This window comes from Molothrus ater, chromosome 3 (assembly GCF_012460135.2).
Source record: "Molothrus ater isolate BHLD 08-10-18 breed brown headed cowbird chromosome 3, BPBGC_Mater_1.1, whole genome shotgun sequence".
Taxonomy (NCBI): domain Eukaryota; kingdom Metazoa; phylum Chordata; class Aves; order Passeriformes; family Icteridae; genus Molothrus; species Molothrus ater.
Genome location: NC_050480.2, coordinates 5,486,890 through 5,504,693, shown reverse-complemented (window position 1 = coordinate 5,504,693; position 17,804 = coordinate 5,486,890). Strand labels below are relative to the sequence as shown.

General features: G+C 47.2%; 1 protein-coding gene across 2 annotated transcripts in view; it reads right to left on the bottom strand.

The window, feature by feature from the left end:
• Nucleotides 1–17,804, bottom strand: part of SLC24A3 (solute carrier family 24 member 3) — a 111,530-nt gene that overhangs the window by 23,108 nt on the left and 70,618 nt on the right. Inside the window, exons 7-11 of one of the 2 annotated variants that reach the window (XM_036380519.2) lie at nt 10,442–10,516; nt 6,497–6,522; nt 4,761–4,814; nt 3,086–3,231; nt 401–561 (exon numbers count right to left, since the gene is read on the bottom strand). In XM_036380519.2, the coding sequence (XP_036236412.1) occupies nt 401–561; nt 3,086–3,231; nt 4,761–4,814; nt 6,497–6,522; nt 10,442–10,516 (462 nt within the window). The remainder of the gene's footprint in view (nt 1–400; nt 562–3,085; nt 3,232–4,760; nt 4,815–6,496; nt 6,523–10,441; nt 10,517–17,804) is intronic. The other variant, XM_036380520.2, reaches the window with a different exon arrangement.

Here is a 17,804-nt window from a genome sequence, read left to right as displayed (position 1 = left end):
ACATGATGCTTGCTTGCAGACCACTAGAAAAATCTCACATGTACAACTTTTACAAGAGGAGGTCCAGTGGCTGTAGAATTGACTCCAGGAGTACTGCAAGACACGCTGAGTGCAGTCTCGGGGTAGTAACATATTATCAAACACATCTGTGCAGAGGGCACCTCCTGTGAGCAACAGCTACATGTAATATAACACCATAACAACCCCTGCTAAAATTTCCATGGCACAGAGAGCAAAGGACATTTAGTGAAGTCAGTGCCAGAAGGATAAAATCTCAGAGAGTGCTATCAGGGATCCAGAAGAAACAGCAGAGTTGCCATTTGAGGCTAAATACTGCTACAGGAAAATGCAAATTCAGGAGGAGCAGGGCAGGTGGGGGGGGAGGAGATAAAAGACACACCTCATTGATTAACATGCGGCTGGCCATGGAGAGACGTGTTTTGGGAGGGAAATGGCTGGTTATCATGATCCGGAGCCCAGCCTCGGAAAATGAAAGCTGGTGTGGGTAGGCAGAGAGCAGCTCATCAACCATGATCACTGAGGCTTTTCGGTGGAAATTTCCTGCAGCCAAGGAACAAAAACAAATTGAAGCCTTCTTCCAGCAGTCTCTCTCTCTGCTCTATGTGGCTCTAAGAAGAATGAACCCATAGGTTCCAGAAGTTCTCTGTAAGAACCATTCCTTCAGCTACACCATTCAAAACAGGCTTCATCTGTCCTTAATTTCTGCCTTCTACACACCTTATATTCCTGTTTTTAAATAAATTGTCAACATAGTATGACCGCTCATGCTCCTTACAGAGAACTACATCAGCTCAGCACACTTCATCACAGGCCTGTGTTAGGCACACCACTGCTTCAACAGCAGCTATCCCACCCAGGCAGCTACTTCCAGTTGCAACCTGCACTTCTGTGAGGATATTGTGCTCATCATCCACTGCTGTGCTCCTGCAAGGTACCAATACAAATGAAAAGAACATTCCTCCACCCTGGGCTTGCAGCTCATGGCTGGGAACTGCCACCAAATCCAGCAGCAACTGCAAGTGCCAGAGCAATCCACAGCGTGGGAGCAAAGGGACAGGAGACAGAGGCTGGTCCCTGGATCATGCTCCACCTGGAGCACAGTGCCGATGCCCACTGCCTCTGGGGATCATCCTTCCTTCACCTGGATGACACCTTGGGCTCTGAATTCTGTGCATGGACTGGGACTTGGCAGCAGGGAAACCTGAGGCCTTCTCCAACACAATTCTCCACAGGTTTATTAAAACCAGTGTTAAACACCTGGCAAATGTTTTGTGGCATTACCATTTTTAACCATCACTGTTAGTCTTACACAAGACTATCTCCTCAGCCTTTATGTTACTTTTTTTTTTGCCTACTGAGGCTTTCATGGAGTACAGTAGATATGTGAGCTCCTCCATATTAAAAAAATAAAACCACAAACCAACAACAAAAACCAACCACAAAGCTTTTCCTTGTGAGTTTTTCCACACTGGCACTTGTCGAATGGCACCTGGAAAAACTGCCAAACACAGAAATCTTTCTGTTTCAGACTTTTTGGTCCTCTGTTCAGAAAAGGTTTCAGAAAAGGCCTCAGAAGTCTGAAACCCCCAGGCACCCCATTGCAACAGGTGCTGTTGGTGGCCCTGTACCCCTGGCTGGGATACAAAGCAGCACCACTTGCCCCTCCAGGCTTGCTGTGGCCCAGTCCCCAGGAAATACAGGAACAATCTGCAAGAAGATGAAGCAACCCTTTCATCTTCCTTCCTGGGCCAGTGTGAGTAACCACAAGTGTCCAAATCAAAAAGTTATCAGCAGAGTATGCTAAAAACCCATTGTGGGAACATTTAAACCAAATCCCACTGGGTAAAGTTGGATGTGCAAGGCCTGAGTTTGTGCTCACTGAGGTTTCCCAATCCAGATTTCATGGTACAGAATTGCCAGCATAGTTCTGCTGTGGAGAGCTCCAGGCAACAGAGAGCTGTCCCCAAAAAAGCAGCTTCTCCAAATCAGAGTGCACAGCACTGCTGACAGCCTTCCCTCTGCAACAGGCCTGGAACTGAGAGCTGGCAGACTCGTCTGCTGCTGCAAATAAACCTCACTACATTTCATGCTTAACTGCTTGCTGGATACAGACTGTGCCTCTCAAGCCCCACTTGCAGGAAAAGAAACCTATTTTTGGGTGGTTGGTCGGTTGGTTGGTTGGTTGGGGTTTTTTGAAAAACTAGCTAAACAAAAGAGGCAGACCATCTGTGGTCAGAGACCAGGACTGATTTTGACAAGATGGAGCTTCTTCTCAGGCTAAGTCAGTGCCTCAGGAAAAGGGGAGGTGTTATTCCTGAGAACAGGTACATATACATCCCAAACAGATACTGCACATGCTTGCTGTCTGCTTTAAAGACAAAATAAATCCACTGTGAATAGAGTTTAGGACATCCCTGCAAATGCAGACATTGAACAACTGCTGCTGAGCTAAGGGATGGGGGAATTTTTTTTTAAGCTGAAGAAATACAACCATTTTTATACATGATCATGACTAAAGTCAAACTGGATCAGGTGTCAGCCAAAGTGAAACACCCTTAAAGACCACTCACATGGAAAAGTTGTGCATGGTAAAGCCAGCATGTGCAGTAAGAGCACAGTACCCAGACCCACAGAGAGTGCCCACTCTCCTCTCATTGGGGATAAGTGTACACTGGTCTAAGTAGGGCCTTTTTTCTTGCTCAGTTGATGTCCCTTTGGAGTGGAGTTAAATTTAACTGGACATGTTACTTCAGTGCAGAGTAACAGCATCCACAGGAGGAATTAAAGGCTGTAACAGGCCAGATAAGCAGCCCCTGGGCTTCAAGGAGTTCTTGCAGCCAAGCAACTTGTCCAGCAGCAAGAATCAGCCACAAGAGGCCTCAGCCACCTCCAGTAGCATAGGCTGTGGTGGCTGGGATCACCACACCGTGTCCCCCATCTGGGAGAGGGGTTCCAAAAGGACCACCTGCCCACTCCTGTTTCATGGCTTACAAGAGAGCAGCAGTTCCCCCCGTGTGAGCAGGGAGAGAACACCCAGAATGATGCAAGTGACAGGGTGACTTACTGGAACAGTTACCTTTCTTTAGTAACACCACTGTGGCATCACAGTTGCTGTTGTCATCCATCTCTGTGTTACTTGCTAAACCATTCACCATATTTGCAGAGTTTTTTGTCTTCCTCTCAAAGAAGTGATGTATGGTTGAGTTGTACCTGCACAAACGAAACAAACTCAGGATATACCTTTAATTCTTGACAGTCTTCTTTTCCTAGCCTTGTATCCTGTGCAATACAGCTAAGGGAGGGAAGTAAACTCCTCTGGATATAAGGAGGATCCCAGAGCTGATTGTACATCACACAGTCTCTCTATACCCAGAAGGCTGTGAAAGATAGAACCCATGGATCTTGAATGACATGCATGTTTATATGTTAGGTGTGGTGAATATTCTGTATCATGAGTAATCTTTGCTTGTCATTATCCAAGTATATTTTTTTATCACACAATCACACCTGAGAATCAGCATTATTTTACAGGGAGGACTCAACCCAGAAACACAACACCTTATGCTAAATTCATCTCAGCTTTGGCAGGGGTGGGGAATAATACTTGCTTCTTGGAGCATCTGGGAGCTGACACAAATATGAGCCAAGGCTCTCCCCATGACACTCAGAGGCAAGGGCAGACCCCTATAAACACCTGGCAGAGGTCCCTAATTAGGCTGACAACCTTTCAAGCTATATCCAAACAGGTCTGAAAAGCCTGTTCACATTACAACATTGTTTTTAGAAAAAAAAGATGCACACATTACAACTGTCTTGCTGGTCAGTTAAATGTTCCAAGAGTAAAAAGCTACCCTCCATGTCAAAATTTCTAATTAACAAATGAATTCTGACTTGTGTTCCCTTCAGCCAGCCTGAGTGTTTTGCTGTTCTCACTGAGAATTGCTCTCACAATATTACTCTATTCATCATTTCAAAACAAATCTCTAGTCTTACTTGTGGAGACAAGACCACTGGTGTGTTTGGCAGCTGGAAGGTTTTGTTGAATGTTCCAGTTTGAATCTGGGTTTCCTTTCCACTGGCTTTTGAAAACAAGACAGGAGGAGGTGAACAAAACAGCAGAACAGACCAGTTTTACTAGCAAGAACTTGTGTGGAAGAAGTCACACAGGCCAGATGCTCAGAAAATCACTGCTGACTGTGCTGTAATTTTATCACTGATCTCCAGGCAAGCAAGAACTGCTGCAGAGCTTTGCTCCCATGAAAAGTGGACTGGAATCTCACTCCTGCTTATTTCCAAGTAGAGATGCTAAAGTGAAGTCAGAAGAGATTGTTTTGGTGGGACTTGCTCTGCCACAGGTTTGCTCTTAGCTTTGGTCAGTTCACACAGGAGGAGATCCATATAGCACAGGTTCACAGGACAGTTTAGGTTGGAAAAAACCTCCACAGTCATCCAGTCCAATGTTAATTTAGCACTGCCGAGCCCACTCCTAAGCCATGTCCCTAAGCACCATATTTGCACATCTTTTAAACCCCTTCAGGAATAGCGATTCCAACACTGGCCTGGGCAGCCTGTTCCTGCAGCTGACAACCTTTGTGGTGAAGAAATTTTCCCTAATAGCCAAGCTAAACCTCCTCTGGCAGAACTGGAGGCTGCTTCTTCCTCTTGTTGTAAGGGCTAGGTAAGGCAAGGAGAGCAAGGAGCCTTAGAAATTAGATAAACTGAGGGCACATTTGACTTACTTCATTATAAAGATGTAGATCACATACATCAGGACTAAGACTAAGGACTCCCACCTGGAAACAAGAGCAACACAAACACATCAGAGCAGGGCACGGCATCAGCAGCCCCTGTTCAGCCACTCCCCCGTGTTTCTGACACACCACAAGCCTGCAGAAAGGCTTGATCCTCCTGGGCTACCTTAATATTCCTCTACAAAAAAAGAGATGCACAAAGAAATGGCTCACACATCCTCCTTTGTTTTCTTGACTTCTGTGATTTTACTTGGCCAAACTGACCTGTCAGCTAAGAGCAAGAGACAAAACCCAGGAGTTCAGTGAGCAAATCGCACACCCAAGGACCACCAACACTTCCATAAGGACAATGACCATGGGATGTGGCCAAGGGAGGGGAGCAGCCACCCTGCTGTGTCTGCAGGAGTGTAGAGCAGGATGCTGGGCTTTGGAAAGCCAATTGTGCTGAGACAACCTGAGCAAGATGCTGGGCTTTGGAAAGCCAATTGTGCTGAGACAACCTGAGCAAGATGCTGGGCTTTGGAAAGCCAATTGTGCTGAGACAACCTGAGTAAGATGCTGGGCCTTTGGAAAGCCAATTGTGCTAAGACAACCTGAGCAAGGGGCAGCTGCTCTGCCACTACTGCTGCTGCGTGAGTGCTGAGAATGCAGCAGGCAGCTGTTCAAACTGCTGATTAGATACTGACAGGTTTTTTTCCCTCTGCTGTTTCTGTGTCAAACTAATGGAATAATGAAATTTGTATGAAAACAAATTACAATATGGCTTTTAGAACTTGTTTCTAGATGATCTTTTTCACTGTCCAAAATGCTGTATTCTGCTTAGTTCCCTATGGCAAGCTGCTAGTCCTTGTGAAAATCATCCATTATCAAACTAATTCATGGAACATTTTCTCCACAAGGATCTTGAGATATTGCACTAACTATATCAATGTCTCATTCCCTGCTTCTTAAGATTCAACATTCAGCTTCTGTGTTATGTGTTTTGGGGTTTTTTTTAGACCTCAGTTAAATACAATTAGCCTTCGAGTGAATTTCAGTTAAAAAAAACCACACAAAAAATCAACAAAGAAAATCAGGCCATTGCCAAGAATGGGTGTTTGAAATCTGCCTCTGAAATGGGCAAGAGCCAGTGAGGGAAAACACCAGCCCAAGCAGCCTGACGCTCCCTAGTGCTTGTAATCCAAATGACACCAGCTGGGAGTGACACCAAAGCCAAAGCTGTCACCTCCACTGTCACCTTTAGATGTCACCACATCACCTCTGGGATGTGCCAGAAACAAAACCGTGAGTCCAAGGCAATTGAAAAGTATCTGCAGCCCTCCTAGACAACCATACCTACTGTGCTGCACTTTAACACATTAATAGGGATTTTTTTATTATTTATTTTAACTGGTCATTCACTAAATTAGGAAATATCCAACTGCTTGGGTAGCTTCTTCTTGCACACCCACAGCTCTGCTGAGCATACTGTCATCCCCAGACTGCTGCAGGGCATGCAGAGGGCACTGACTGCTGCCACTGTACCAGGAACAATCTGATTATCCTGGGCTTTCTTCTCTAGCTCAAAAAATTAGTTACTCTGGCTGGTCTCATGCTGACGTTTCTCACATAGCAGCAAATAGCTGCCCTGCAGAACTTTTTAGCTTTCTCCTTCTCATAAATACTAATTATGGAAGCTTTTGTGGTATAACCAGAAAAAATGAAAAGAAAAGGGATTCACTTACCAGGAAACTCTTTCATCATAAATAAACTGTGGAGAAAAGATTTAAAAATAGCATGTTATACACAAAACCATAGCTGAAAACAACGCATCACCTGAGGCAGGGAACAGAGTAAAGCAAGCCAGGGCTCATGGCAATGGCATCAAGCTCGGGTGTATTTTGGCACTGCCCTCCTGCCCAGCCTTTGAACTTCTTAACCCCTTAGTTTCACTCACCTAGTCAAGGCTAGCAGGTACCCCTTTCCCAAATGGCACTGGGTCCTTGTGCAGCAGTTAGAGGGAAAGCAGTGGTGAACCAGAGACAGGGCTGCACCCCTCTGACCCACCTGGCTGTCTCACCAGACATGGCCTCCTTCCTGCTGGCTCCCAGCTGGATGCCAAGTGACCCACCAGCAGATCCACAGCAAGCTCTGCAGCTGCTGCCATGTCCTGCTGGGCCCAGGGTGCTGTTCCCATCAGCTCAGGGTGACCATCACCCCAGCTGACTGTAGCTACTGACAGCCCCTGTGGCACACCTGCTGATGGACAGGCACTGTGGCTTCCCCAACAGTGCTGGGGATGCACCTCCTCCCTGAGGGAATGCACCTCCTCCCTGAGGGAAAGACCAGCGCCGTGCTGAGGGGTGTGAGGGAAGGACAAGCGCCATGCTGAGGGGTGTGAAAGAAGGACCAGAGCAATGGCGAAGGAAGGGGTGTGAGGGAAGGACCAGCACCATGCTGAGGGTTGTGAGGGAAGGGGTGTGAGGGAAGGACCAGCACCATGCTGAGGGGTGTGAGGGAAGGTGCATGAGGGAACGACAAGTGCCATGGTGAAGGGGCATGAGGGAAGGACCAGTGCCTAGGTGAGAGGTGTCAAGGGAGAACTAGCGCCATGGTGAGGGTTGTGAAGGAAGCAGCAGCACCATGGCAAGGGGTGAGGGAAGGGCCTGCACTGGCAGTAGCTGAAGGCCCACATTGGCAGTGGCTGAAGGCCCACACTGGCAGTGGCTGAGGGCCCACACTGGCAGTGGCTGAGGGCCCACACTGGCAGTGGCTGAAGGCCCACACTGGCAGTGGCTGAGGGCCCACATTGGCAGTGGCTGAGGGCCCACATTGGCAATGGCTGAGGGCCCACACTGGCAGTGGTTGAGGGCCCACACTGGCAGTGGCTGAGGGCCCACACTGGCAGTGGCTGAGGGCCCACATTGGCAATGGCTGAGGGCTCACACTGGCAACGGCTGAGGGCTCAAACTGGCAGTGGCTGAAGGCTCACAGGGGCAGTGGCTGCCATGCTCCATGACCAGGCCATTCCCCTTGCCATGCTCCACCAGCCCTGCTATTCCTCATGCCTCCTCCAGTCCTGCTCCCACCACAGCGGGATGGCTGCAGAGGGCCCTGCGGTGTCACAGGCATCTTTTATGAAAAATCCTTTCCTTAGGATTTTTCCTCCTGAGAAGCTGAGGGGCCTCAAGAACAAAATGTAAACAAGGATTATCTGCTGCTGTAGAATGCAACAGGTGGATCTGTGATTGGTCTCATGTGGTTGTTTCTAATTAATGGCCAATCACAGTCAGCTGGCTCGGACTCTCTGTCCAAGACACAAGCCTTTGTTATTCACTCCTTCTTTTTCTATTCTTAGCTGGCCTTCTGATAAAATCCTTTCTTCTATTCTTTTAGTATAGTTTTAATATAATATATATAATAAAATAATTAATCAAGCCTTCTGAAACATGGAGTCAGATCCTCGTCTCTTCCCTCATCCTCGGACCCCTAAGAACACAGTCACACCACGGTGTAATGGTGCCTCCACAGGAGTCTGGTGCTGGAATCACATGCAGCCCTCATGGCCCCAGTGACAGGCTGTGGTCCATTCAGCCCTTCCAAAACACCAGCAGGGAAATGTGTGCCTGCACCAGGGATTACAGATCCATGGCTGTGCCCCAGGGAAACAGGAGGGAAAAGGAACGAGGCCCTGAAAGCACAGTGAACACTTCCCCTTGGCCATACAGCTGTAAATAGCAATTCCTGTGTGACAGCCGGCACGAGGCAGGAGTTATACTGGTTACTGGAAGAAAACGTGACCACAAAGCGTTGTAAATTACAGTTCCCAGTCACTGTGATCTAATCTGACAAGGCCTGTTTTAGGTTACAATGTTTTGGTGTGATGGGAGGTGAAAGCATGTGCACTGACTTCTGTGAGTAAAAATAGCACCCATCTCAATTTTGCCTCTAATGACTCTGACCGTGTCCCTTCAAGGTAAGATATACATGCATCTTTTTCCTTTCAAGAGAATAAGGAGTAAGTTTTGCCAAACTCTACTAGAAGACAAGGTAGCACTGTAATATTATAATAAAGTTTAAAAAATCATAGGGCTGAATCAAGATGAATTAAGTACGGTAAATGTGGTTTATATCCACTTCTAACCTCTGTGGTTCAGAGTTCACTCTCTCTCTCATCAAATGGCCTGGAGCAGCAAACAGGTGAGTCTATACTGCTCTATTTCTTACAAGAGCATTGTAAGAAATACTTCCTTTTCTAGTGCAAATAGAGACAAAGTCATATTGATTTACCCAGCACAGTATCAAGCTTTTTAAAGTTGCTGTATCTCAGCATTGGAAGGAATATATTTCCCCTCAGGTGTATTTATGATTACTAAGGATACCAGCGGAGTGCAACTTTTAACACAGCACCACAGGCTGTTGTTTAAAACACCATGAGAACAAACTTCTACAAACTATATAATTCTTCAAGATTGATGACTCTATTCCAGCTGCAGAGAAGTCTCAATGCCCTCATGTGGAAAAATTATCCCTGCCTACAAAGCACTGAAGTGTCTTCTAAGAGGTTACTGTCAAGATGTCAAAACAAAACAAAAAAAAAAGCTTTTTGTTTTGCAGCTCATTGCTAGTAATTATGTTGAAAAGTTATTTTTCAGCAGGTACAAAATGGCTGGCCTTGCAGTATGGGGAATAAAAGTACAAACTTACAGGTTGAGAAAGATCCCCTGTTTGGGACAAGGCAGATAGAGGCCTTTGCGGCTACAGAGTATATGTGGAAACACAGGCTTGTTCAGCAGGAAACAAACCAAAACCCACTGTTGAAACACACTAACCAAAGTAACCCAGACTGCAAGGAACCCTCTTCTGACTCTGAAGTCCCCTTCTTGCTGACATATGGAAGTTAACCTCCCAAATTCACTCTTCCTGTCTTAGGGAATCTAGGGTACTAGGCTAGGGTGGGGAGAAAAAAAGATGTGCAACTGCTACCTGAAAATTCAATTTTTACATTTCCTGGCACTGTTTGGTATTGGTTACAAAGGTAATACTAAAATGATAGCAGTGTCTTTATTTAACTCTTGTGCCAAAATTTTTTCAAGGAATAGCCCAATTCTGAGAGATTTGGAGCATTTTCTGAGCTTGATGAAAATTGGGATAGGCACTAAGAAGTGCTGAAAGTGTAGTTTTTGTTAGATGACTTGCTGTAAGCATGCACTGAACCTTCCCCTGTTATGTGTGGAAAAACTAACCTGAAGGTTTTGCAGTAGCTGCTCAGGATCTCTCTCCTCTGGGCATAAGTTCTGCCTCCTTACAGGTGAGTGACATGCATTTCATGAAGTCATGAGGGCCAGGAGAGCACTGACCCACCCACTGCAGGGCTGCCCAGGGGCTGGGTTTAGCTCTGCTCCCCATGTCTGCCCTGGGCCACCATGCCCTGCCCCAGCTTTCCCTCTGGGCTCTCCAGACACTCCTCCACCTCCTGCCCTCAGGCCAGGCATCCCAGCAGAACCAGGGAGACCACGAGCAGTTTTCCACAAGCAGAAATCCCCGTGAGTGCCCGAGCTGGGATCTCAGCTACACGACTGCTCTGCCATGGCAGGTTCCCTTTAGAGGTGGTAGCAGACATGGGCTCCCACAGATGGAAAACCTTCACAAACAGCAGACATGGGCTCCCAAAACCTTCACAAACTTACCACGATGAGTGCAACAACAGACAGCGTGTAGTAGATCGAATCTCTCAAGAGACTCCATGATGACAGCGCAACAACCTGGGGAAAGAGGCAAAGACAGGGTGTCAGCCAGGCTCTGCAGCACGACTGCCACACCAGCAGGGTGTCCCCAGTGCCACCTGTCACTCTGGGGGAGCTGTCCCCACTGTCACACCAGCAGAGTGTACCCAGTGCCACCTGTGTGGGGAGATGTCCCCACACATGCTGGGAATTCAAGAAAGAGGCCTAAGACTGGGAACACTTTCTGTGGCTGGTGGGGGGACAGCTGCAAGGGCGACAGGAACTGCCACATTGGAAGTACCTGTGGACTCAGCTGTCCCCCATGTCGGGCTGTGTGTCCCCACAAAATCTGTGAGGGCTGCTGCTTGTAAAGCTCAGCACGACCACACTGATGAGCATCACTACAGCTCTGTGTGCACCTACACAGGTTTTGGGACAAACACTCAAGTCAACACTCCAGCAAAATGTTATGAACAAAACTCAGGAATTTTTGGATGCAGTGGAGAATAAAAAGGGATCACTGTGCAGTTCACGTCACTTGACACTTTCCAAAGCCACAGAAATGAGGAAGATTCTCACTGCAGGCTGCACGAGCCTGCAACTCAGAAGAAAATACCAGTGAACAAATTAATCTTTAATTTCATTAATAGTATTCAAAAGGACAGATTAAAAGCAGTCATGTGGAGTAACATCTTCAATATGATTCTATTTTTTGCAGCTCTAGGAAGTCCCCTCAGTAGAAGCTTCTCCTCAAATCTGTATTTCCCAGTTCTGGAGTGCATTTCAAACACTCTGGATCACATCCTTCAAAGGTGTAAAGCTGAAGGTGGAAGATGAGAGATAGTTCATTTTCACTGATTTGGATCTGAACATATACATTAATTTTCTGACTGTACCCTCCAGTCATGCTTGTCCATGAATCCAGTCACATGAACAGTAACATCATTTTCAGTTCTATTTCAGTGTCAGCAAAAATTTCCCAAATTTCTCCAATATTGGAATTTTCCAAAACTGCTAATGGAACAAATGCTGTAAAAAGATACTGACCATTATACCTGAAAAATCTCTACAGTCTCTTAGTAGCATAGTTTTGTAAAAAATTGATGTGATTTATGCCCAGTGTAAAGTCTCTTTATGCAACCATTTACATGTTAGAAACTCCTACATGAAGCAAAAAAGCAGGCTTTTAAAGCCCTTGGGTCAAACCAGATTTCTACCAGCTGACAAACCAAGGCACAGAGACATAGATTAATGGAGATGCTTTCTGATGGAAATTTCCAATTGTAAAAACCTGGAGCTGGGTTCATAATTCTATTCAGAGATCCTCAGTTAAATCTCACATTTTACATCCTTCATTCTGATTGAGCAAATTTTGCAAGGAAGTTTATAGAATGATAGGACATTATTCCACTCAGCTTTCAGGATGCTGCTGAAGGTCCTCTGCACTTGCCTCAGCAGGGATGCATGCTGGTGGGGATTTTACAGCTGTAACTTCAGCTCTGCACACAGAAATCACTTTTCTGAAGCAAAGGACAGCCCCCACAGGAAAAGGCTCTGTCTCCTAACCTCTGTCCCTGGCCTAAGGGGTGTCACCAGGCAGCACAGCACACCTGTGAAAGCAAGGTGCCTGGCTATGAGGAGTCAAGGTAGTCCTTCCTCCTGTTCTTTGGTATTCTACAATGATCTTAAAGGATAATATTTTCCCAAGGAATTTTCCTCAGGCACATGAATGAGCACAGTAAGATCCAGATGCTTAAATGCAGCTTTCCAGCAGGGACCTACAGCACAGAACTGATAGACCAAGATCCTGTGGGAATCACAAGGACCCTTGTGCTGATTCCAGATTGGATTGCAGGGGAACATGCTCATGCCTGGCACCTGTACAGGCTGCTCACATTTCACAGACATCAGAATGGGTCTCCCTGATGCAATAACTGTTGGGCAGCTAAATCTCAGACATGTTCAGGGCCCAAGTCACCTAGCTGAAGTTTCTCAGCCATTTGATTCATGTGATACAGGGAAGCCACACAGTTAAGGGCAACCATGCACTGAGGGTGAAAGGAGCTCATGAGCACTGAGAGAGCAATGGCAGCACTCAGCCTGGTCAGAAGCACATCCTGGGGCAGAACTACCGAGCTCCTGAGGGCATAAATTGTGCCTTGCAGCCACCAAGGACTCCACATAAACCTTAACATGCTGTAAACCACTGAAATTACAGATCAGCAAGGCAGAAAAGAAATGAGGGAAGCAATCAGCTTGGGTAAAAACATGATCAAATTTGAGTTTTAAATCAGCAATAATGTCATATTGTAACCCAGCAGCGAGCTGGTCCTGTGGGAGCTGAGCATAAGGAGGCATCTGTGGAGCCTCTGATTGTCAGTGCAGTGACATTTCCTCCTTTTGAAGTGAGTACCTGAAATCCAAACACCACACAAATGCCTCTTAGCTGTTCCTTGACCACTTTGTGGGGACTGAACCCAGTTCACCTGAGCTGGAAAGAAAAGCTCTGAAGTCAAGGCTTGAATGAGAGCATCCCCTGATGGCTCCACACAAGACGCACTGAGCCTGCTCCCCTGCATGCTACAGCATCACTCCTAAGGGTAAACTTACCCATAATAGCTACCTGGTCTCTCACAGGTAAACTTTCACCCTGCAAAATCCTACATATAAAATTCACTACTCAGAATGCTTACTTCCCTTTTTGATGGGCTGGAGAGCAGAAAAATCAAGATTTTTCTCAGTTCTAGCTTGATTTCTGAGGTTTGTCTCCTCCTGAAGCTGTGGCCCTGTGCAGCACACGCTCCTCCTGCACATAGCACATGTGTAGAGATCAGCCACCAGTGGGAAAATCTCCCCTAAAATCAGACACTGGTGTCTGCTTCCTGTAGCACTGAAGTTGGCTCAGGGCAACCAGGACCTCAGTGGCAATATGCCCCACGCCTCATCCTAGGACTTCACTTTTTATCCTCTGTAAAACTGACCCTTCTCTCTTCTGCTCATCCAAATTGTTTCTCTGCTCTTAGGAGCATGGAAGCTTTATCTCCATCCAGGAGACAACCATCACCAGCTGGCTGTTTTCCAGCCTGCTCTGCCCACAGCAGCAACAGGCCCAAGACAAAGCACATGTGGCAGAACAGGGCTGCTGCTCCCTCCCTGGCAAGGATGTCCAGAGGCATGTGCACTCCTGAGTATTCTGGCTGCTAAACTTCCAGGGGAAGCATGCAATCCCATCCATGTTCTTCAGGGATCTTCTTCACTCTGAATTGTTTTGAGGGTTTTCCTCATCTCACGGCCAGTTCTTTGCTTGACATTCTCAAGCGTTGATCAGCTACTAACACTGCTGGGAAATGCCAGGCTTTGGAAGCAATCTCCCTAATCTTGTTTCTCTGTTACCCTCTGGCACAGAAGGTCTAGATTTTGAGGTATTAAGAGCTAATAACCTAATTTGCTGATGTGGAGAGGCAGGAAGGGTGAGAGGCTTGGACTAGGGTGTCAAAAGATTAAAGACAATCCCTGCAAGCGATTAGCCGTGAGCCTATGGAGGTCAACAGAGATGTGCCAGCAGTGAATCCACCACCATCAAAAGGCATCCAGGAGCAGAGAATCTGGGTCAGTCCTCGTGCTGCCCCTCTTTGATGTGGACTGCACAGAAGTGATTAGGGAAGCTCTTACACCAGCCTAGCAGATGCAGGGATCTGGCTTTAGAGCGCTGCCTGAAGAGCTGCTGCTCGCTGTGATCCCTCACAAGCCTCTGGCCCACAAGCGCTGTGTCAGCCCCCTGGGTGAGCTGCAGGCAGCTGTGCCATGGAACCTCCTCACACGCTGCTCCTGGCTTGCAGGAGCTGCCCACAGAGCTGAGGAGGAGCCTTCTGAAGCCTGTTGGGGTCCCCTCCAGAAAGGGCTGTGCTCCTGACACCGCTGTTCTGCAAACCCTCAATGCGATTTCAAATCAGTTCCATGGTAAAACAGCAGGATCTCAAGCCAAAGCAAGAGAAATGACCAACTGCTGGCTACTGTTACAGGAAGCAGTGAGCTCAGGTGGAGGTCTGGGACAGATTTTCAAGGAATCAGGCTGGCCATAGTTTGCAGTTAATCCATGTCTTATGCATTCAGAATTGTACAAAAATAAAAAGGGCTCTACGTCAGGTATCAGGGCATAAGCTCTGCCTTTAAAATTTGCAGCTGATTACTTTGCTCAGCTCAGGTAATTACAAGGACCCGGCTGCCTGCCTGCTCATTCTCACTGGTCAAGGTATCAGTGAAGCATCTCAGATTAATAGGAGAGTGTGATAGTGCTTTACTTATACTCATCTTTACATTAAATTAGGCTGTAGATCCACCTGTGGCTGTCAGCAAGAAGCCATTGTGGAGCCTCTGCACCTTTCCTGGGAGACACAAGCAGGACTTGGTATGGTTTGGAGGGTGGTGGGTTCCTGATGGCACTTTTGGCACATCCATAAATCAGCTAAGCAGGTCCAACAGGATCCTAGAGGTGCCATCTCCCAACACAGCAGGAGTCCTGATCCCACATCCCCTCCTGGCACACTGAACCACTCTGCACAGCAGACCTTTAGACAGACTCCTGCATGGAAAGCCATTGCTTTCCTGTGCACAGCCCCAGGAAAGCCAGAAAGGCTTTCCAGCAGGCAGCCAGCATCAGCCAGAGGGCCCTGTGCTGGGACAGACTGCACAGCAGGATGTCCTGGACTAAGTGACACTTTCTCTATACCCCATGGTCATGTCTGCATATCCCAGGACAGTACAAGTATCCAGCTCAGTCTCCAGACCATAATTTTGGCCAAAGACCCCAGGGTCTCATGATGCAGCATTAGGGCTTGCTTGAGGCTTTGACCAATACTAACCACAGCTCCAGCTTCAGCAAAGCACTAAATATGAGCACAGGTCAGGCCAAAGAAAAATCCAGGCCTAATCCATCTCTCTCAGGCAGTTAAAGCAGCCACGATCTAAGGGACCTGCTGTGAGAAAAGCCTCCTTCCAATTACCAGCCCCTAATTTCACCTCTGGTTTGCCATTCTCTGCAAAGCTCAGCTGTCACTCTGGCTCCCAGTCTGTACACTGTGCACCAACTCCATCTATTCTCATTACTTCCCAAGAATATTTGCTTTTTTAGGCCTCTCTTGATATTTTCATCACTGTTGCAGTAATCTGTCTATGTGACATTCTCAGAATGGAAACAGTGGACACTCTCCAAACCTCAGGACAAAGCCAGAAATATTTCCCTGCTCAACTGGTGGTTATAATCATCCATGAGTTATTTGGACCAGCATGTCTCTTTAGCTCAGATTCCCACAGTGCTGAGGCAGCAGGACCCCAAGGCCTCTGCTGGACCACAAGATCCACAGCAGAATTCAAGGATAGCTGCAGACAGGAAAGCGTGCACAGAGTAAACATCTCCCAGTCTCTGGACTGGCCAGTCCTTGTCAGAAGTAAAAAACAGATTTTCTATTATCTCCCTTGCTTTTACACTATAAATGATTAGAGAAAATATCATACAAATGGTACATCCATGGTATTGATCTGTGTGCCAATTTGACAGAGAAAACCAAAAATGGTGATGGTTTTTGTGACAAATAGAAGTAGCCTTGGTGTGATGCTGACAGGAATCCATTTGCAACTCTTCTGATTGCCTTGGGCAGCATCTCTAATTAATGGCACCTCTCTATCCTGAAACTCCATTCACACCTCTCTGTCCTGCTGCACTCTCAGCACCTTACAGACTGCCTGATGTTGCACAGCATCCTGCCATCATCCCCCCTGCTTCCCCTGTACGTGGGCTTTCACACACCACTGTGTGTGCCATGCCAGCAGCTTTAGGTACCCAAGGACCACAGCCTTGGCCTCTGCACTACTTCAGTCTGACCTATTAGTGTGTCCCATGTCTGCAACACAGCCCTGTGTCAGTGAAAGACCAGGCTCATGGTCACTATAAAACGCTGCCAGCACCAAACCCCAAAGTGCCCTGGGCTCTGAGAGCACTGAACAGTCCCAACAGCTGGCACTAAGTTCTCCTTAAACTACTTCCCCAGAGTTTTATGTGTTTTCCACCTATGTTCAGAGATCAGTGAAGAAAAAGCAACAGGATTCCAACTCTCACCTTTTAAAACTTCTCCACAGTCAAGAAGAGGAAAATAAAAAAGCTCATGAATGCAATCAAAGCCCAAAGTCAGTAATGGCTGCAGTCTGAGTTGTGAGTGAAATTAAAGCTTAAAGGATTAAGAAGCATGCAAGCTGGCTGAATGGCAGAAGTGGGGTAAAACAGATTACAGAAGTCCCAGTTGCTTCATTAAAAAACATTCTACCAGGTTATTAAACTCTGTTTAGTGTCCTGGTCAACATGCCCAACACAGGCGTATTTTCCACTGACATAACCCATGGCAGCTGATAATTCCTAGAGGCACCTCGGCTGGCACAGGGGTTCTGTGACCTGGACAATGGAGAGCCTGCTGAATTTAGTTTAATTCCTGAGGTAAAAGAATCCCACTGGAAAAGAAGGAGGCAGGTCAGACAGTCACTGCCATCCTCTTCTGCTCCAGTACGTTGAGGAATGATGCCCCTTGACAGAACCAATAACTGGAAGAGGATCTGTGGCACAAGCCAGCATTCCTGGTCCCCTGCCCCACCCAGAGAAGCCTGTCTATTTCTGAGGAAAGGTAAAATAGAGAAACTTGGACTCAACTAAAAAACAGAGCAGTTAAACACTAATTAACAAATCAAGCCATGCACATTCAAAATTACATGGAGTGACTTGCAACTCGTGGTTATGCTGCTCTCACATAAGCACTTCTCAGCCTCCTCTGCAGCACTGCAAAACACTGTGGGTCAGTGCTGGGAGGACAGGATGGCGAGGAGAGAGCAGCAGAGCTGTGCAAACAAGATGAATCTGGATGGGGGAATGTCCAAAAGTGAACAAGCTCTGCTTGTGCTGGCCTGAATGAGAGCTGAATGAAGCAAGGACAGCTTCCGAGAATGCCGCGTCCTTGCCGCCAAGGACAGCGAGAGGGCAGGGGAAGGAGGGGAGGGCCTGAGAAGCACAAACATGAGCGTGAGAGAAGACAGGACAGCTCAACCAAGGCCTGGAGGGGACCCCAGGTTAAGGTCAAGCTCCCCATCCACAGCTGGCTTGCAAGCATGGAAAAAGCCCGATGCAATCCATCACAAGGCAGACAGCAGCCTCCTCGCTGCTATCCAGCCTGCGTCCCCGCTGCTGGACTACTGACTGAAGGGCTGCATCTGCCATTTCATTCTCCCTCAATGTTCCCTGACCTCCTCGTTCCCCCTTTTGCCAGAAGGAAGCAAAGCAGACACA